This window comes from Protopterus annectens, chromosome 6.part0 (assembly GCF_019279795.1).
Source record: "Protopterus annectens isolate FY-2018-M chromosome 6.part0, PAN1.0, whole genome shotgun sequence".
NCBI classification, from domain to species: Eukaryota; Metazoa; Chordata; order Ceratodontiformes; family Protopteridae; genus Protopterus; species Protopterus annectens.
In genome coordinates, this window is record NC_056737.1 from 67281241 (window position 1) to 67303018 (window position 21778).

Consider the following 21778-nt stretch of genomic DNA (forward strand, 5'->3'; position numbering starts at 1 on the left):
TTACGGCATATTGTACTTTTTCCTCCTTCAGAGGTGCTGGAAGTTGGTAAAGGTTGTGGGGACAGAAGGCAATTAGTGGTCTAAATGGGCAGGTTTTTGTTTGTCTTCTTCCAAAACAGAAGAATATCCCTGACATAAGATTTATATTGTGCAGTGTAAACACACTAGTCGTAGGTAACTCTATAGTCAGGCACACTGATGTCCCACTCTCCAGGCTAAACAAGGAGAAGGTTACTGTCAGCTGCCTGACGGGTGCCAGGATCTGCCACATAACCCATGCACTCAGGTCACTCCACAACAAGTACAAATATGACTCTGTCATTGTCCATGTTGGTGTGAATGACCTGAGACATATCTCCCTGGACTACATGAAAAGAGACATGGAAGAGCTCTCCGATCTTGTAGCCCAGGCAGGTATGACCCTAGCCCTGAGTAGCATTCTACCATCGCCCCGAACGATACCTCAGTACAAGGACAAAATGATTGACTTCAACAACTGGCTAAGCTTCTGGTTTCATTCTATCCAGTATCTGTCTGCTTGGGATGATATTGTCGACAGACCACGATGCTTTGCCACAGATGGCTTGCACCTGTCGCCCTTGGGATTCCGGATACTGGCTAAGGTTCGTGCTGCCCCTATAGTGCCTCTTTTAGGCAAGGTTCAAATAACAAATTCACCACCGTAACAGGAACAGGCAAGCAAAAACCGAGGGTAATGCTAATCAATGCTAGAAGACTAAATCTCAAAATGCACTCACTCGAGGCACTCCTTAAAATGGAGAACATCGATATCTGTGCAGTGACTGAGACCTGGTTCAAGGCTCCAGAGAGCACCTCTGCACTACCAGGCTATAACTCATACCACACATTTCGGCCATGTAACCTGGACCGAAACACCAAAGGCGGAGGTGTGTCCATATTCATTAAGGATAGCCACACCTCCAGGCTAGTTGCTCAGCATAATGCATCAGAGGTTATCCAAGTGCAACTAACTCTGGGCAAAACTGCAATCCAAATTGTAGCTTGCTACAGATCCCCCACCATGCCCCAAGATTCACACTCTTCTTTACTTGATGTACTGGAAAATATTAGGGTTCCACCAAACACCCTAATAATGGGCAACTTCAACTACCCCACCATTAACTGGGAAAACTACTTGTGTACCAGCTCCTTAGCTCAATGCTTTCTGGAATTCATAAACTCCAATGCCCTGGATCAACTTATCCACACCCCCACCAGGGGCAACAATATCCTAGACCTAGTCATTACCAACATGAGTGACCGGTGTTCCACACCTGAAGTCATCTCCTCGTTGGTCCGATCCGACCATAAGTTAATCACCCTTGATATCCACATCTTGCCCCCACCCCCCATTAAGGAAACCACTGTAAAAAATTTCTCCAAGGCCAACTTCATGCTTCTTAAGACAGAAGTGATGAACTCATGACACCCATGCAGATGGACAATACAGTTACAACTGCTGAATCCTACACAAATGCACTCTATAAGCACTTACACGAGTGCATGGATCGTGCTATCCCAAACAGAACCAAGAAGCTATCCTCCAAAAAAAGGAAGCCAATCTGGTGGTCCCCTGCCATAAACAAACTGTACAACAGAAGGAAGAAACTGTTGCAAAAGAGAGTAAAATCCCATGAGTGGAGGAGCTCCCTTTTCAGCCTCAGTAAGAAGCTGAGATCCCTTATAAGATCCTCCAAATCTAGCTACGAAAACAAAATCACCTCTAATTCTAAGGACAACCACAAAGCATTCTATAGCTATGTCAAGAATCTCGATGGCAACACCCAGATCTGCTCTGAGTTACAGCACAAAGGCATGAAAATTACAGAACCAACTGATATTGCCAACATCCTGGCAGATAGGTTCAGTGCTAACTTTACCGTCCCACCCCCTAAAGGGCCCATATCTATACAAGAAGAATGCAGAGTCCCTGTAATCACAACTACGCAGGTAAAAGCTGCACTCTCTAAAGCCAAAAACACAGCATCCATGGGACTGAACAACATCCCAGGCTGCGGTTTACACAAACTTCAGAACGACCTGGCTCCCCACTTAAGCACCATGTCCAATAATAGCTTCAGATCAGGCTTTGTGCCCACTGAGTGGCACACAGCAACAGTTATCCCACTCCACAAAGGGGGGAGCCACCACTGATCCCGGGAACTATCGACCTATTAGCCTGACGAGCCTGGTCTGCAAGGCCACGGAACGTATCATCATGGAATTCATAAACAAAGACATTGGTGACCTCCAAACTCTGGATCCCACCCAGTTTGGGAGACATTGGTAACCTCCAAACTCTGGATCCCACCCAGTTCAGGTTTGTGAAAGGCAGATCATGCCTTCTGAACCTGATTGACTTCTTTGAGGCAGTCACCAAAGCCGTAGATGAGGGTAAGGTGGTTCACACAGCCTATCTTGACCTCGCCAAGGCTTTCGACAACATCCCCCATTCTGGAATTATAGCTAAACTCACTAAACTAGGTATAAATCCCTATGTCACAAGATGGGTTGCCAACTGACTCACTGATAGAACCCACACTGTAAAAGTTGCAGACTCCAAATCTGACCTCAAAGCAGATATAAGTGGAGTACCACAGGGTTCTGTCCTAGGACCTCTCCTGTTTGGTGTCTACTTCTTTGAAGTACAGGCTAACACAGAAGGCCTCTGGCTAATGAAGTTCACAGATGACTGCAAACTAGGAGCCATAGTCAAGTCCCCAAATGATGTGGACATCCTACAGAAGGGCCTCGCTGAGACAGATGCCTGGTGTCAGAGCCGTAGCCTCAAGCTCAATGCCAAAAAGTGCAGTCATCCCCTTTGGTAAAACCTCTGTACCCATGAACTACCACAGAGGCAGCAATCTACTTGACATTGAGTGTGTGATAAGAGATCTTGGGACCCAGGTGGACAGTAGTCTCTGCTTTGATAGTAACACTGCCACAGTAGTCAGGAAGTCCTTCTACATGACACACCTCATCATAAAAGGGTTTTCATCCAGGAAAAAAAGAGGTCATTGTTCCCCTCTACTCGACACTCATTAGACCCATCATAGAGTACAACGCCCCTTTTGAAATGTACCTCACAAGACATGTGCAGCAGCTGGAAGGGCCACAGAAGTACCTCACAAAGAGGATTACTGGCCTCAAACATATGCCCTACACTGACCACCTCAAAAAACTCCAGCTTTACTCCATAGCATATCGCCTACTTCGAGGTGATCTCTGCCTAACATATAAAGCTATGTCAAACCCAGAGCTGTTGGACATGCTACACCTAAAGAAATCCCAATCCCTCCAAGCTACACATTCTAGGGACCTAAACCTTGTCACCACAATAAACAGGACAGAGACTTCCCATACTCTGGAACAGGCTACCCATCTATGTCAAGCAAAGTTCTTCATTAGCATTCTTCAAGAAAAATCTTGAGTGGATGGGAAATAGGAAATACACCCCGGGATCACTTCTGTGTTACTGCTCAACAGTGGCACAGGAAAATAACTTTATTGGGTGGCGTAAGCCAGGGAACCTTCTTGGCTAGGCTTACGTAGGGCCTTGGGCCGATAGCCTAGTACCTACCTATGAACGTGAGTTACATTTGGAATGACTGCACAGAAATTTCATAGGTGCATACAAATGAATTTTAATGTAGCACCTGCATGGTATGTGATTCTGCAGCCACATAGTCACAGGTTAGAGAAAAAAGTGCATTAGTGCTGTCGCACACTTACTGTTGTTACACAGAGATCAGTCACCACATAGTGGTGGGAAGCTGTTAAAACATGTCATTCAGACTGTTAAAACACTTTAGTCAAACTTTAGGAAAAAAGTCCATATGAAGTGTTTAACAGCTTCCCTCTGCTGTTTTGTGGTGACCAGTGATATCTGTTAATGCCCTAGTGTGTTACTAGAGCTTAACAGTAGTAAGAGGTAATTAAAAGCTTGTTAAGGAACTTTCCAATGTAAGAATGGTACTTAACAAGCATGCTTGTCCTTGAAATTCAGAGAATAATTATATCCATTATAATACAAGTCATTATATTTCAAATTAAGACATAAAATGCATCACAGAGCATCCAGATCCACAGTCCAGAACTCAGGTTGTAGAAGTGGATTTTGACAGACTTATTGAGGGCTTTTGTCCTTGACTCACCTGGCCTTGCTCAGAGGGGTGCACAGAAGGTTGCTACAGCTTGTGTTTGTGATGGTGATAGTTGGAACAGCGAGGCTGTCATTCCTTAAATTCTCCTCACAATCAAACCCCAGAGGTAAACACAGAAGACCACTGTAACTTGTTTGGGACTGGGAAAAGTATTTCTTGAATTTTCCTCACATTTAAACCTCAGAAGTGTTATGCACAGAAGGTCACTGTGGCTTTTTCACACAATCATACCTTACAGCTGTTGTAGGGGCAATGCACTGTCTACGAGCAACAGGCTGGAATATGTAACTGTGGTAATTTTTCTCTATTTTCTCACAATCATATATCAGAAGTGTATATGGGCGGCTAACTTTGGGAGGAGGGGGTAAGTTGGCATATTGTTAATATGCATCTGTGATGAACAAGTGTTACTATGTTTTGGTTGTCAGATGAACACACAGATCATAACTGTGTTTTAGGGGTGGGGTGAAGAGGCAAAGCTGTATGATGTTCGATGGCAGCCATTTGAAATATATAACAGAGGTCATTTATTCATTCACTTTCATCCCAGTCTAATATCAGAAGGTGACTGTTCTTTTTTTTTTCTTTGACAGGGAGACAGACACCATTTTAAGATATGATTCATGTGTCTTTGCAAGCATTTGTCTTCTCAGTTTATTGGAAATTACTTTGATCATAAAGCCTTGGACACAGCTTATTTCTTCCTTGAAAGAAAAAATAAGACTAAATTGATTTAAATAGCCATGATTTTTTGTCCAGGTGATAATTGTAACAGCAGAACACAGTTCCACGTTAAAGATCTACACTAAACAGATCTGCAGTAAACACGGAGCTTCTCGTGTTTAATGCGGAACATTATGCGAAGAAAAAAAAAAAAAAGGTCTTTAATGCAGAACACAGTTCCACATTAAAGATCTGCACTAAACAGATCTGCAGTAAAACACGGAGCTTCTCGTGTTTAATGCGGAACATTGCAGTTCCGCATTCAACAGAAGTAGCTCCGTGTTTAGCGATTTTTGATTAGCCCGTATACCGGCATACGGGCCAATCAAAAATCGCTAAACACGGAGCTACTTCTGTTTAATGCGGAACACAAGAAGCTCCGTGCTTAGCGATTTTTGATTGGCATGTATGCCAGGTATACAGACCAATCAAAAAAAAAAAACAAAGCGGAGGCTGGCCGGGATTTAAACCGGCAGAGCGGGACTCGGGATCAGGCTGCTGATCTCGGGACAGTCCCGCCCAAATAGAGACATCTGGCAACCCTGCTCACATCGCATCTAGAATATCACAGCTTCTGAGGCCCAAGCAGCTCCAGACTGTCACCTTAATTCTATTATTTACACAGTTATTACACTGTAGTCCTGGCTATTTAGGGAGTGGTGAAAGGATACAGGAACAAAATGAAGAGAAATAATGAATTTTTTTAGCCACATTTTTGTTCAGGCTATCTTTGTCTCAAAAGCTTTGAAAAAAAAAAGCTATTAAAGTACAACTCAAAGTATCTAGAACCCAATGGCTTTGGGTGTTTGCATGCGTGTTGGGGGGGGGGGGTTGAGACCTTTGGCTTAATTTGTTTCCTCCTCATTTATTATGCTGTAATCATGGACAGTTAGGATATATTTAAACTGTGCAGGAAAATCTGAAGTGTGCAACCAAGTATGAGAAAAGAAGAAAAGTAATCTAAATGGTGTGGCAAGCAGGGGGTGCACTGGGGGGGAGGGTTGGTGGGCAACAGGAGGCCCACAAAGTCCTTTTCCAACGGTTTCATTTCACCGAAGGCCAGAGGGAAAATATTCAGTACTGCCAGGGACTACACAATTGAAATACATCACACAGTTTGTCAACAAGGTTTGTTACTCTCCATAAAACATTTTATAGCAGTATTGCACCTGGATAAGAAAAACAAAAAAAAAATGTACAATATGCATGGTTTTGTCAGATTTCTGGTATAAAACAATCTTTTTTGTATCTTTATTTATTACTGTGTATGATATACTTGATTGTTTGCAAGGGTATTTATAACACTATTATGCAATCATCAAACTGTTTAACATAAGTTTAACTACTTGTTTTGTGCCTGTGGTGCACTTCAGTGGTGGTGCCTTTCATAAGGGTGGCCTTACATCTGACCTGGATAATTACAGTTCTGTTAGCTTTAGAAGCCTTATCCACAAAGCAATGGGGTGTATTTTAACTCATAAACTATGATAACAAGACTCTTGTTAGACTTGACCCCCAACAGTTTGGCTTTGTATAGGGCAGATCCTGTCTGGTTAACCTGATAAACGTCTTCAGAAGAGTTGCAGAGGCTGTAGAGATGGTGGCCATGCAGTGCATGTGGCTGCAGAGGCTTTGGAGATGGTGGCCATGCAGTGCACGTGGTTACAGAAGCTATAGATATGGTGGCCATGCTGTGCACATGGTCGCAGAGGCTGTGGAGATGGTGGCCATGCTGTGCACGTGGTTACAGAGGCAGTAAATATGGTGACCATGCAGTGCATGTGGTTACAGAGGCTGTAGAGATGGTGGCCATGCAGTGCATGTGGTTACAGAGGCTGTAGAGATGGTGGCCAAGCAGTGCATGTGGTTACAGAGGCTGCAGAGATGATGGTCATGCAGTGCATGTGGTTACAGAGGCTGTAGAGATGGTAGCCATGCAGTGCATGTGGTTATAGAGGATGTAGAGTTGGTGGCCATACGGTGCAAATGGTGATGTTCTTTCTGTTTCACTGTTGTAGTCATCACCTGTGGGTTATCCCTGCTGTGGTACCCCTCGGCTGGCCCAAATACAAGAGTCACTGTTTTTCTGCATCAGCTGTGGTTGTTTGTTGACTGACGTCAGGTTTTCAGTGCTGTAAAGCAAGGCAGCAGACACCATTGCATCAGTCTTTCTTGCTGTGGAGCCCGTAGCAGAAGCAGTTCGCAAGTGTGCCGGTAGGTCGCTACCAGAGCTCGAATTACAGCTTAAAACATCTAAAGCTAAGTACCCCATCGGGGATACTTTTTTCTTGCACTAACCAATTTCCGAAAAAGTTACCAATTGTCTCGCCTGTGAAAAGCAGATCCCACACCGAGACTTCCATTCATACTGCATCACTTCTTTAGGCCCAGACCACGACATCCCCCATTGCCAGTTCTGTGCCCTCTTTAATCTGAGAACCATTTGTCATAGAGCTCCTATTGTAGACAGGTATTTTCATCTTCCGTCTTCACATTCCAAAATGGCGTCTGTCAGCCAAGAGTCTGTAGACATTCCGAAAAAACATAGAGATAAAGATAGAGACAGACAATACAAGGCTAAGCCTTCCAACGATACTACCGCTAAGCGGGTCGTCAGTTCTCTGGAATTCAGTGAGTTGCTTTTGCAGCCCCTGATGCCCGATACAATATCTACACAGGCCTGTACCGAGACCCTTTCTGAGTTCAGTATGCCGCAGAAATCGGTTGTCTCTGCCTCGGTTAGGTCTGGAGCCGTGACGCAGGGACTGGCTTCCGAGGAGGCCTTTTGCACTGCCAATTCCAGACAAAAACTGGCATCTTTTCATCCGACTACCGTTTCTCTCAGACCGATGGATACTCTTAGGCCTAGAAGCCAGGCCACTACTAGAAAATCTACCTCTAGTCACCATCTTACTCCTGCTCCACCACCCCAAGCCCAAATGCTTAAGATGGCGGAGGATCTTACCTCCCTTATCAGGTATAGTCAGGCCACAACTTCTAAAAGGAAAAGACACCCTTCTCCTGAAATAATGACAGAGCAGGATTCTGAAGAACCTGATTATTCAGATTTTGATGAGGAACAACAACTTCTTACTACTTATGAGGATTCAAATGCAGAGGAATCTATTCCTTCTGCCTCCCCACCAGAAGACCTTTCCTTTGGGGAAACAGTTCACGTCCTCAGGGAACATTTCCACTGGGAATCTCAGAACTTCCCTCAGTCTAAGAAAACACTAAGAAAGTTTCTAGACCTGCACCAGCACAGACCCATGGCTATCTCCCCCTATCTTAGAAGTGGTGGATGATATTTTCCATGAATCCAGCTTAGCCCCTGATGCCCTCCCACCTGCTCCCAGTAAACCTGACAGGTATTAGAGAGTACTGGATTCTCACAAATACCTGTACAGAAATCCTGCTGTGGACCCAAAGGTCATTGCACAGGGACCTAAAGGAGCTAAGGCTAGTTCTGCAAAGAATCCTATTCCTTCTGACAAGGATTCCAGAGCGCTGGACAGATGGGTTAAAAAAAAGTATACACCTCTGCCACATTAGCTATCAGAGCACTCAGCTGTCAGTTCCACATGTTAAAATATCAGCAACACACTTTGGAACTATTTAAGCAAACGATTTCTGCCTTTCCTGACTGTGCCAGCTTGAAAGAGTTAGCAGATTTACTGCACTGTATTTGTCAAGTGGCCAAACACTCATTGCACTGTGAATATGACACCTTAGAAGCCTCAAGCAGGGCAGCAGTGTCAGGATCTGTCAATAAGAGACACGCATGGTTGAAAGAACAACCTCTCCCTGATCATGTCAAGTCTAAATTAATTGATGCACCCTTGTATAAGGACTGCTTGTTTGGAGTAAAAGCAGAAGAGGTGCTTAAAAAGATGGAAGACAAAGAAAAATCTATGAAAACAGTAAAAGATTTCATTCAGGTTTAACCTCCTAGGTTCAGCAGGAATTTTCCCTGTAAGCACTGGTCCTTTCCTGCACCTAGCAGACAGAGGCAAGGTAAGCCCCGCAGGGACAGACCACCCAGGCCCCTATCCCAGGGACAGCAGAGAACCAAACACTGAACCACTTCCGCCCCAAAGGCAGGGAGTTCTAAGCCATCCTTTTATTGTAAAAAATCTCAATGACTCCCTTTCCCCCTCTGCCCTCTTTTCATTCACCAAAAGCTAGGAGGAAGGCTCTCTTTCTCTCTCTGCAAAGAAAATTGGCTTTCTGTAACAAAGGACCAATGGGTCTTAAAGATAATTTTTCAGGGATACAAATTCTCTTTCATCGAACTCCCATTTCCAAGAGGGTACCCAGACTTGCCTCCAAATCAGTGGGCAGAGGCACTGAAACAAGTCCAAACTCTCATATCCCAGGAGGCAATGGAACCTGTTCCCATAGATCAAATAGGCAAAGGCTTTTATTCCAGACTATTCCTTCTTCCCAGAATAGAGGGCAGTTGGCACCCCATCCTGGATCTATCCATTCTGAACACCTCCCTGGTGGTCCCCAAATTCATAATGCTAACTTTGCAGCAGCTGCTGCCTGTGCTGACAAAAAATGCCTGGTTAGTGACCCTAGACCTAAAAGATGCCTACCTCCACATCCCCATAATGGAATCCTGCAAGAAATTCCTGCACGTCAGAGCAGGCTCACAATATTTTCAGTTCTCTGTACTACAATTTGGCTTGTATGCTGCTCCCAGGGTATTCACCAAATGCTTAGCCCCGGCCATAGCATTTTGCAGACAGAGAAATATACAGATTTACCCTTATCTGGATGACTACCTCATTCAGGCAGAGTGCAAAGAAAAGCTGCTCCAGGACCTCGTCTTTGTCAAAATCCTCCTAACTAACTTAGGGTTCACCATCAATGAGAATAAATCAAAGCAAACACTCTCCAGGATGATCATTTTCTTGGGAGCACTGCTGGACACAGCATCCCAAATGGCCTTCCTATCTCCAGAAAAGCAGAGCTTCCTGCCTCTCTACTTTACACAGCTGGCTTACAGAAGTCACCTCACTGCGAGGAAGTTCCTGCAAGCCTTGGGGTACATGGAATCTTACATCCTTCTAATTCCTCTGGCCAGGCTTCCCATGAGAAAACTTCAGTGGTATCTAAAGAACCTTTGGTGTCAGCACACTCAGCCTCTAGAGATCTGTCTCCCTCTGATCCCCTGTATAATGGCCAAGTTTCTCTGGTGGGCAGGGGCCTATGCCAAGAACAAATGTCTTCCCTGCATCCTCCACCCTACTGGGCAGACCATCACCACCAATGTTCATACATTGATTGGGGCGCTCACCTAGCAGGCAGGTGCACCCAAGGCCTTTGGGATGCCCAGCACCTTCCCTTACACATCAACCAGAAGGAAATGATGGCAGTACAAAAGGCCCTGACATCCTTCAAACCCCATCCCAAGCCAGGAGGTTCTCCTTATCAAAGCAAACAGCACCACAGTAATGTGGTACATTAACAAAAAGGGAGGGACCCAATCTTACCCTCTGTGCAGGCTAGCCATGAACCTCTGGCTGACCGCCTCAAGCATGGGATTACACCTAATAGCCCAATACCTACCAGGGATCAACAACACCCTGGCAGAACACTTAAGCAGAAACTTACTGGACCTCCACGAATGGCAGCTCCACAGAAAAATCTTTTTGCAAGTCATTCAGGAGTGGTGAACTTCAGAGATGGAGCTCTTTGCTTTGCACTTCAACCACCAGGTAAAAAAAGTCTGTACCAGGGAGTATCACCACCTAGCATGGAAGGTGGATGCCTTGACCTTCCCCTGGAACTCCCTCTTTGTGTACGTATTCCCTCCTCTGTCTCTTATTCACAAGGTTCTCATCAAGATAAGAGAAGAGAGACCAAAGGCCATCTTCATTGCTCCAGATTGGCCCAGACAACATTGGTACCCCTTACTGTGCAGCCTGACATCACAGCCTCCCGGGCAGCTACCCCTGATCTTAGAGCTCTTGACTCAGGTGGGGGGGGGGGGTGCTGCACCCAGACTTGCAGACTCTCAAACTGTCAGCATGGCTAATACTATAAAATGAAACAGGGGGCCCCTGTTAAGCAAACAGGTCCTAGACATTATCACAGAGGCCAGAAGGCCTAGTACCAGAAAATCTTATGCAGGGAAATGAAAAAGATTCTGCTCCTGGAGCCAGTCCAGAGGGGGCAGTTCCTCACTTTCCATCCTTCTTTTCCTGGGTTATCTAGCAGAGTTACTCAATAGTGGCCTCTCCTTCTTTTCTTTTAAAATCCATGCCTCAGCCATTTCAGCTCATTTCAATACAGACCAGCCCCTGTTCTCATATCCTTTGATTAAACAATTCCTTAGAGAGGCTTCTATTATCAGACCTCCCAGAAGGCCACCCACACCAGCTTGGGACCTGAATTATGTTTTGGAAAAACTATCCTTACCACCCTTTGAACCTGCCCCTTCAGCAGAACTGAAATACCTCTCCTGGAAGACTGCTTTCCTACTAGCTGTCACCTCAGCCAGAAGGGTTTTCGAACTTCAGGCACTGATGGCCATTGAACCCTTCATCATTTTCCATGCAGACAGGGTCTCTCTGAGGACTAGCCCCTCCTTTGTGCCCAAGGTGGTATCTAATGCAACTCTCAACCAGGCCATACCTTCTTCCCTAAGCCTCGAAACAAGGGGGAAAGAATTCTGCACTCTCTAGACGTGTACAGGCAGCTTAGATACTACCTGGACCATACTAAACCCTTCAGGAAAACATACCAACTTCTTGTCAGCTTTGCTCCAGGGACAGAGGGAAGCCCATTTCCATGCAAATGATTTCCTAATGGATATCACACTGTATCCATTTTTGCTACAAATTACATGGGGAAACCACCCCCTAAGTCTATTTGTACCCATCCCACTAAGGCAGCCTCCACTTCCACAGCATTCCTCAGAGTAGTTCCCACCAGGGACATCTTGGAAGCTGCCAGCTGGACCTCTGTCCATACCTTTACAAAGCATTACCACCTACCTCTTTTCCCTAAGGCTAGGGCAGGGTTTGCCTCTGCAGTTCTGCAGGGCGTGCTAACCCATGCCTAGGTGTCTAACTTGTCATTCCACCCCTCTCCTCAGCTTTGGGAATCCTTCCAGAGGTGATGACTGCAACAGTGAAACACGAAGAACATAGTACAGTTGTGTACACTTACCATAAATGGAGATGTCCGAGTGTATTCACTGTTGCAGTCCTGGTTCCCTCCCCTCCTTCCACCTTATATCCTCTTTCCTTCGGGAGACATAAGCTTCTTATGGTGGCTTTTAGCCACCATGACCGCTTTACCATGTTTCCTTGGGCTTCTGACTGGTTAGGGCAGGAAAAACTGATGTAATGGCATCAGTTGCCTTGCTTTATAGCACTGACGATCTGACATCAGTCAGCAAGCGGCTGCAGCTGACGCAGAAAAACATTGACTCTGGTATTCAGGCCGGCTGAGGGCTGCCACAGCAAGGATAATCCACAGGTGATGACTGCAACAGTGAACACACTTGAACATCTACATTTATGATAAGTGTACTCAACTGAACTTTATCTTGACTTGGCGAATGTCATCAACACCATTCCCCATGCTGGCATCATGCAAAAGTTATTTAATTGAAAAATCAAGCCATATGTGGTAAGATGGATAGACATCTATCTGTATGTATCTATACATATCTATCTATATGTATGAAAGACATAGCTCACACAGTATGAGTTGCAGAAGCCTCATCAGTGACTATGAAAGTGATCAGTCGTGTCCCTCAGAGCTCAGTACTGGGACCACTCCTTTTTGGTATTTACTTCTCAGATCTCCAAGTGGAGATCAAGACCTCTGGCTTAACAAAGCTTGCAGATGACTGCAGACCAAAGGTTGTTGTCAAGTCACTCTATGATACTCAAACTCTCGTAAATGAAATCGCCCTAGCAAACTCTTGGTGTAATAAAAATGAGTTTGAAATAAATGCTAAAAAAGTGTAGCATTAATTTTGGTAGACAACCTCTCCCCTCATCATAGTGTATAACCAACACACCACTACCTAGAAACTCTGTCTCTTAACCATCATGTGACAACAGTTGTCAGGAAATCCTTTTATTTAGCCCACCCAATTTGCCAAAGGAATATCAACACAGTTTAACAAGGTAATCACTCCCTTATAGTCAGCATTGATCAGGTCAGTTATCAAATACAGCGACCCCCCCCTTCAGGATGTATCTCACTAAAATATATCAAACAGAAAAAAAAACAAGGCTCCTAACCAATAATAATCATAGGCCTAAAGTCCTGAAATTGGAAACTGTCTCCCTTTATTCAGTGTCATACAGATCTTTAAGTGGTGATCTTTCTTTCTTACTGCACCTTTAGATACCTGATTGTCCTGGATTTCCTGTTTCTCTGTATGTGCAATATCTCCACCAGTATTAGAATCAGAGACCTGAATTTTCACCACTAGCCAAATGTAGCACAGTTGCGAGGCATGCTTGTAAGTACCTTTGGAATAAACTTCCTGTACATGTTAATCAAAACAATTCACTGTCTTACTTTAAACATAAACTTGTAACTGAATGGGTATTCGCAAATTTACTGTGGGTTTTACCAGTATGTCCCCCCTTACTGGCAGGTTGTGAATGGTTGTAAGATTCGGTAGCCTTGGGATATCTATAAATCTAAACTGTTTTTATGGCTTAATTCCATAGTTTTCAGGAAATCTGTGCCTATGCCTATAATGATCCTGAGTAGCATGAAGAGGGTGTAAGAGAATGAAAGAATAATTAAATAGAACAAAATGATTACTACATTGTAAGCTACTGTAGTTCCAGTGAAATGTACCTTTTTGGAAAGTTCTGCCTAAAACAGGCAATTAAAACAGGCGACCAAAAGCCTATCCTGGTATTCATTGGATGAAGGATAGTAAACACGCAGGTTGGCACTAACTTATGGAAATTCAAATTCATTTGTAGAACATACTTCTCAACTGTACATGAAGATAATGTTTTATTGTACTTTTGTACAGTGTTGTCTTTACTGCTGTTGATCCCTGGTACTGTTTGAAAAGGCTCAATAGACCAGTCTACTTACCCTAGACAACAAACCATCAGTTAATAAGTGAATAAATTGTTCCAGAGTTTTGCAGAACCATCCTGATTTTGCCTCATCTTTTTGCTCTGTCCCCCCAAAAATATTTGATTGGTAAATCCCTCAGGATCATACCTCTCTACTCCAAAATTTCACAGAATGTCCAAATTATTGCCTCATATTTTTTTATCTGTTTCTCTTAAAAATGTGTTTTTTTCTGGCAAACCATTGAGGACTGTCCTCACTAAATAGTGAAACATCTGAGTCTTGGACTTTATATCTTTCAGAAAATGCGTGCTAATGCGAAACATGTTATTCTAACAGCTTTCTAAGTTTATAAGAGCAATATTTAAAATCTCTCCCTGATTTGGGCCATTTATCCCCCCCCCCCAATTATTTTTGGCTTTGTCAGAATTCTTAAGCAAAAGTTGAGAGCTGTGCTAAGGACAACCATCAGTCACAAATGCCAGACATTAAACTTTCATGCTTCCATTGTTCAGAAAATGCATGTTGATACAAAACCTGTTTGTTCTGTTAAAATTATAAATGAGTAATAATGAAAAACTGTTTCTGGTTTTGAGCTTTCATTCCCTGTTATTTTTGGCATTATCCAAAATTTTTGACAAAAGAAGTTGAGCAGTATACCTCAAAAACACTTGCATAAGCATTTCCATGGTAACTGGGAGCTCAGGCAGCCGAAAAAGATATTTTATTACTCAAATCATCTTTTTTCAGCTGCCTGAACTTATGTTTACCTCAGAAATGGCATTGTGAATTATTCTGTGTAATTTCTACTCTGGCAGCAGTTTGGAATATTGTGCAGCTGTTGAAAGTCGGGTGGGGCCTGGCCCCCACCCCTCGCCCTATGGTGCCCATGCCTCCCCTTCTATAAGCATGTGGCCTGTCCATGCAGTACTACACTACTTTAAATTATGTTTTCGCCACTATGAGTTATACTATAGCAATGATCTCTACAATGAACACTGTACAGCTGTGGGAAAGTGAAGAAATGGTGTCAGTCCACTTCCAGTAAAACACCAAGACATAGAGTTGACAGGATACATTTTACTTGACCAACACAGGCTTTACATTTGCTCAATTTTTTAATGTTTTTGTTTGATGTTAGTCGGAAATCTTGTGTTCTCTGTGATTATAGTATATTTGTGTGAGCAAACTCACCATATCAGCAAATATCTGAACACAAGATCACTGCTGCAGTGTAGGCTGTGTCATCCAACATTCCTCTGATACTGCTCCTGAAAATGTGGGACTGTGGGATTCCTCTCTTGGTGTGCCTTCTCTCCGTGTCCGCAATCTGCTGAAAGCATCTTGTTTGCTAGCCTGTCCCTGTCTTTTCTAATGCAGACACACACACAAAAAGAATTACAGTTGGCTTGGGCAGCTGTCCCTTTCCTATCCCCAGTCCTACAGGCATTCTTGCGCTACAGTGCAGACCATCCGTATTCTGGGGATATCAAAAAGTTGGGAAGTCTCTTGCTGAATTGACAGACATCCACCTTGCTGGATTGACAGACATCCACCACTGTTTCCTGACAATTTTATCTTGTATTGCAGAAGTGACCCTTACATTCAAACATCTACAAGTACAGCAGGCTTGATCAGGAAATCACACTTTCACCTGTGTATTTCATTACCTTTAGACATTCTGTTGTGTTCTTAACATCTGAAAGTGGTCATTTAAGCCAGAATTTGCAAAACCATACATTGAGATGTTTTTGTGCATGGAGTTCTCTGTTATTAACTCTGTTTATTCCATTGGGGTATGCCTAACTTGCTCAGCAGTGCTTTTTGTGACAGTCTTGTCTGAGGAGAAAAAAATGAGCTTAAATTGCAACTTTCCATGAAGTGTAATGAATGGAGGAAAGACAGAAGTCAAAAATATAGTGCTGGAATCAGCAGGTTATAAAACTGCAAATCTGGAAACAAACCTTGACATTCCCCCCTCCATCTCGGCATTATACCTACACTGACATGAGACTTGGGGTTTAAAGGAGCCCCCAAACTATGACAGCTCCCAAGTGTACTAATAAATAAATGTAAAGTGTAATAAAATTCTTAGATTTATATCAGATAGCAAACATCATTGTACCAAACTTAAAGCAATGGCTGTCAACAACTTCTGCTGAGTAAACTTGCATTCAGATTGATTTATGATACCTACTATCCACCACTCAGGAATACATTACAACTCAAGGGAATATTTAAGTGCATCAGGAAAGTAAACTGTGTTTTTTTTAACAATTCAAAGCTGCAGATCCAGACCCTCATCAATACTGTTATGTAGATGTTAAAGTTACTCTGCACATCTAGCTGCTCTGCTGATTTGTTTGTGACTCACAGTTGTCACTTCAAAGAGCTTGTAAAGTGTACTTTGTGGTATTGCATATGTTCCAGCTTTGTATGCAGTGACATGGATGAAAGTAACAATTCACTGGCCAAAAGTGAGAGTAGTTACCAGGGTGATTATGCAGTGTGACTTTTTCCCAGCTTTTCATTTAAAGATTTTGTCAATGCCTGTCTCTTTGGGATGCATTTCATTTCATGTGTTATGTTGCTTTGTAGCACTTTTTAGATGTTTGCAAGATATAGTTTGGGGATGTAAAATTATGGATGGTGGTGACTAAGGCACAAAACTACAGAAATGGTATATGTAGCCTGTGTCTTGCAGGGTGAGACCAATTCATATCTTAATAATGTGAAGGTTCCAGTAGGAAAAAATGGGACCTTCATAGCCTCTGGCAGAGAAATTTGGAAATGAAGAAACTTGAAATGCACTGAACGGTTTCTGGGCAGTAAATTGCATCTAGATGATACTGCAGGGATTAAAGTTAACTGTGAGATAAAATTTAACTACATTCAAATGTGCAATTTTCCTCTACGTTTTGCAGCAGTACTTAACAAAATCATCCAACATTTATTTAATTAATTGTAGTCCTTGTTATTCCTTGTGTAGCTTTGCTGTTTACATAGTTTTGTTGTTAAAATGTTAATCAATGCTTTATTTGTATTTTATTTACAGCTGATTCAACAGGTACCCATTCCTTGTACACTACCTACAAGGATTATGAGATCATGTTCCATGTCTCAACATTGTTACCATATACACCAAACAATAAACAACAGGTAGGTCCATTGTTGACTTAGTTAATAAAAGCAACTTTAAATAAATAAATAAATAAATAATCGAGCTGTGTGTAGTTTGGTATTGTCATGAGGTACGTACTAAATATGCCAAGGCACCAGCTCTGCTGGCATAGAGGGAATAAAATTATGACTCGGGTGACCTGAGTTCATATAGCAGCTTTGGGTATCCACTAGAGCTGGTGAATGGGAAGAGAGGAGCAACTGCAATGCAGCTTCTCAAGCACCCATTTTTTGTAGAGGAAGTGGGGTGCAAGTCTAGATGCTCAGTCCCATTGCAGAATCTCCAGTGAAAACAGGAGATGCCACGAGTACACTGGGGATGGAACTGTCTTGTGGAAGTGACGGGCATGCCCTAGATGTTCATCGTGTTTCACTGTTGCAGTCATGACTGTAGGGTTCTCCCCTGCCAGCAGGCAGCCCTCGGTCGGCCAGAATCCCAAAGTCTGGGTCCGGCGTCGGCTGTTCAACCATGCTCCCTGACGTCAGAGCACCAGGAGTACAAAGCTGACAGCCGACACCATCTTCTCCAGTCTTTCTTGCCGTGCGGTGATAGCAGTTCGCAAGTGCCGGTCGGCTGACTCCTGACGATTTTTTCCTGATATACTTCAGTCCGAAGATTTTCTTCTCCACTCAAAGCTAAGTACCCCGTTGGGGAAACTTTTTTCTTGCTCCACTCCGATGTCAGAAAAAGTTAATAATTGTATTTCATGTGGGAAGCAAATACCTCATAAGGATTTTCTTTCTTACTGTATTCCTTGCTTAGGCCCTGACCACGACGTAGCTAGTTGTCGGTTTTGTGCTAGATTCAATCAACGTACAATTAAGCGAAGGTACGATTTTGCTTTTCATTACTTCGGTAGGCGCTTTAACTACAAAATGTCGTCGGATACTGTTCCGGCTACCGGTGTTCACAAACGTCGCAAGGATAAAGACAGGCCTCTGAGGTCCAAATCTGATGATAGCGCACAAGCGGTGCCAGCTTCAGGTTCGGCTGTCGTCAGTGAGGCGCTTTTTGCAGCCCCTGTCGTCGGCCATTTCAGAACCGACGGCCAAAACGGACTCTCATGAGGAGCCAACCAGACCTTTAAATATTTCTGTTGCAGGACCTTCGGACAGTGCTCCTTCGGATGGGTCCGGAGCCGCTGTGCAGGTACCGGCTTCCGAAGGGGTTTTCAGGACTACTTAACTTCTAATAAAGGCAAAGCCAAAGACAAAGGCAAAGACTCCTTCTAAATGTAAGACTACAACACAGGCCTCTTCTGAACTGGCTCCCAAGTCACAGAAACAGTTACTCAGGATGGCAGAGGATTTACTTACTATGATTAGGGGTTCACATCCCCCTCCAGATAAAAGGCCAAGGCAGGATGTTTATTATGATTCCTCTGATCAGGCTTCTGTTTCCTCAGTTTCTTCTTCTGATCAGGAATATTCTTTCCCTCCTTATGAGGATTCTGATGCTGAGGAATCCATTCTTTCAGCTTGTCCCCCCTGAGGATTTCTCTTTTGGGGAAACTTTGCATGAAATGAGGGAACATTTCCACTGGGAAGGACAGGAGTATTCGGAATCTAAGAAAAGACTGAGGGATTTTCTTCTTCTTCCCCAACATAGACCCCCCCTGGCTATTCCTCCTGTTTTGGATATTGTGGATGATGCCTTTTCAGAGGCTAACTTAACCCCTGACTCTTTTCCTCATGTTCCTGTTAAGCCTGATAGATATTACAGGGTTCCTGATTCCCATCAGTTTTTATACAAGAACCCTTCTGCTGACCCTGAAACCATTTCTCAGGGTCCTAAGGGAGTTAAGGCCGCTTCTGCCAAAAATCCCATTCCTACTGAAAAGGATTCTCGATCCTTAGAAAGATGGGGCAAAAAGGTGTACACTTCTGCTACTTTGTCCATTAGGGCTTTAAGCTGTCAGTTTCATATGCTAAAATACCAGCAATTTCTCTTGTCTGTTTTAAAACAAAAGCTTACTTCCATTTCTGCCTGTGCAGATGATAAGGAATTACATGACTTATTGCATGCCACTGAACAAGTTGGGAAGCATGGTTTACACTGTAGATTTGATGCCTTGGAGGCTTCTTGTAGGGCTGTGGCCTCTGGCACAGTCATTAGAAGGCATGCATGGCTAAAGGAACAAAATATGCCTGAACAAGTAAAGGCTAAATTATTGGATGCTCCTGTTCAGCATAATGTTTTGTTTGGATCAAAAGCTGAATAGGTGATTAAAAAGATGGAGGATAAGGCGAAATCCATGCAAACAGTTAAAGATTTCTTACAAGTACAGCCACCTAGATTTAGCAGGAATTGGCCTTCAAAAAATTAGTCCTTTCCCACTTCTGACAGACCTCAGAGGGGTAGATGTAGATGCTCCAGAGGAAGGCCTCAAACACAAGCTTCTTATAGACCAAGACAGTGGACTGCTTCCACCCCTAGGGGAGGAGAGGACACGTCACAAACTCAAAGGAAACAAACTCAATGACTCCCTCTGTTGGGCTACAGGAACTTCTTGCCTGGAAGCCCCTCTCGGAGGAAAACTCTCTCTTTTTTATCAAAATTGGACTCGCATAACCCAAGACAAGTGGGTTTTGGATGTGGTTTTAAGAGGTTACAAATTCCATTTTCATACCTTAACAAGGCCAAGCGGATGGCCAGACCTTCCAAAACATCAATGGACGGACGCCTTAAACCAGGTGGAAGCTCTTTTGGCTATGAATGCCATAGAACTGGTTCCACTTTCAGAGATGGGAAAAGGTTTTTACTCAAGGCTCTTTCTAGTCCCAAGGAAGCAAAACTCATGGAGACCCATTCTGGATATGTCGGTCTTGAACACCTTTCTAGAGATTCCAAAATTCAAGATGCTTACTCTACAGCAGCTACTTCCAATGCTGTCCAAAGATGCATGGATGGTAACTTTGGATTTAAAGGAGGCATATTTACACATTTCCATCAGGCAGGATCGCAGAAAATACCTCAGGTTCAAGGCCGGATCGAGGCACTTTCAATTCTCTGCGCTGCCCTTTGGATTGTCTACTGCGCCCAGGGTCTTCACCAAATGCCTGGCTCCAGTAGTAGCTTACTGCAGACTCAAGGGAATTCAAATTTACCCTTATCTGGATGATTGTCTAATTCAGGCAGACAGCAGGGATGTCTTACTCCAGCATCTAGAATTTGTACAGAACCTCCACAAGTTCCTGGGATTCTCTGTAAACATAAAAAAGTCAAATTTGACACCATCACAACAGATAACTTTTCTGGGTGCACTTCTAAACACCACAACCCAGATGGCATTTCTGACATCCGAAAAACAATTACAGTTGGCTTCAACTTTCAGAACCTTGGCAACTTTAACTCAACTATCTGCAAGGAAATTTCTGCAGGCTTTGGGTTACATGGCCTCCTGCATCCTTCTTGTACCATATGCAAGACTACACATGAGGAAAATACAGTGGTACCTAAAAAGTGTATGGTCTCAGCATTGCCACAGTTTAGACATACTGATCTCCGTCCTTCCTTGCCTTCAAAAAGAATTTCTTTGGTGGTCCAGGGCATGTGCTCTAAACAAAGGGAAACCCTTCCGTCTGCCTCCTGCTACTCAGATTCTAACCACGGACGCCTCGGATTATGCTTGGGGAGCCCGTTTTCAGGGCAATTGTCTGCAAGGCCTTTGGACAAAGGATCACAAGCACCTGCATATCAACTTAAAGGAAATGTTAGCCGTTCAGAAAGCTCTATTGGCCTTCAGGAATCTTTTACAACCAGGACAACTACTAATACGGACAGACAACACCACAGTTATGTGGTACATAAACAAGCAAGGGGGATCTCATTCCTACCCCCTTTGCAGACTAGCCATGGATCTATGGAACACAGCTCTAGCTTGCAATCTGGATCTTCAAGCTCAGTTTCTACCAGGGAAACAAAACTTCCTGGCAGACAGTCTGAGCAGAAACCTTTCGGATCCACACGAGTGGATGCTGGACACCAAAATATTCAGGATGATAACAGCAGTCTGGGGATGTCCTCACATAGACCTCTTTGCATCCCATCTCAGTCATCAACTACAGAATTTTTGCACCAGGACTTTCCACAGAGAAGCTTGGAAAGTGGATGCCCTGTCATTCAGTTGGAGGAACCTCTCGGGATATGCCTTTCCGCCTCTTCCTCTTCTTCCACGGGTTTTATTGAAGATAAAACAGGACAAGCCCAAGATGATAATCTTGCTGGCTCCAAATTGGCCTCGGCAGTTTTGGTATCCAACTCTAAAAAACCTGTGCCTGGAGCCCCCTTGGGTTTTACTTCAGTATCCGAACCTTCTGTCCCAACATCAGGGTCAGGTTCTACACTCTCATGTCAGAACTCTCAGCCTGGCGGCCTGGTTAATCCAGGGCCTTTGATTTCTTCTTTCCTACCCAAGCAGGTTATGGATGTCATTTTAGAAGCCAGACGTCCTAGCACTAGAAAATCTTATGCAGGAAAATGGAAAAGATTTTGTTCCTAGATGCAGGCTCAGGATTCTGATCCTCTTCTTCCTAACATTACTTTAATTTTACTTTACTTGACAGATCTCTTACATAAGGGTCTCTCTTTCTCTTCCATTAAGATACATGCCTCTGCTATT

At 43.7% G+C, this 21778-nt stretch overlaps 1 protein-coding gene across 1 annotated transcript in view; it reads left to right on the top strand.

The window, feature by feature from the left end:
- The window catches only part of SIPA1L1 (signal induced proliferation associated 1 like 1), a 2148853-nt gene that overhangs the window by 1204926 nt on the left and 922149 nt on the right, over positions 1 to 21778 (top strand). The window contains exon 6 of the mRNA XM_044073855.1: positions 17032 to 17135. Within this exon, the coding sequence (XP_043929790.1) occupies positions 17032 to 17135 (104 nt within the window). The remainder of the gene's footprint in view (positions 1 to 17031; positions 17136 to 21778) is intronic.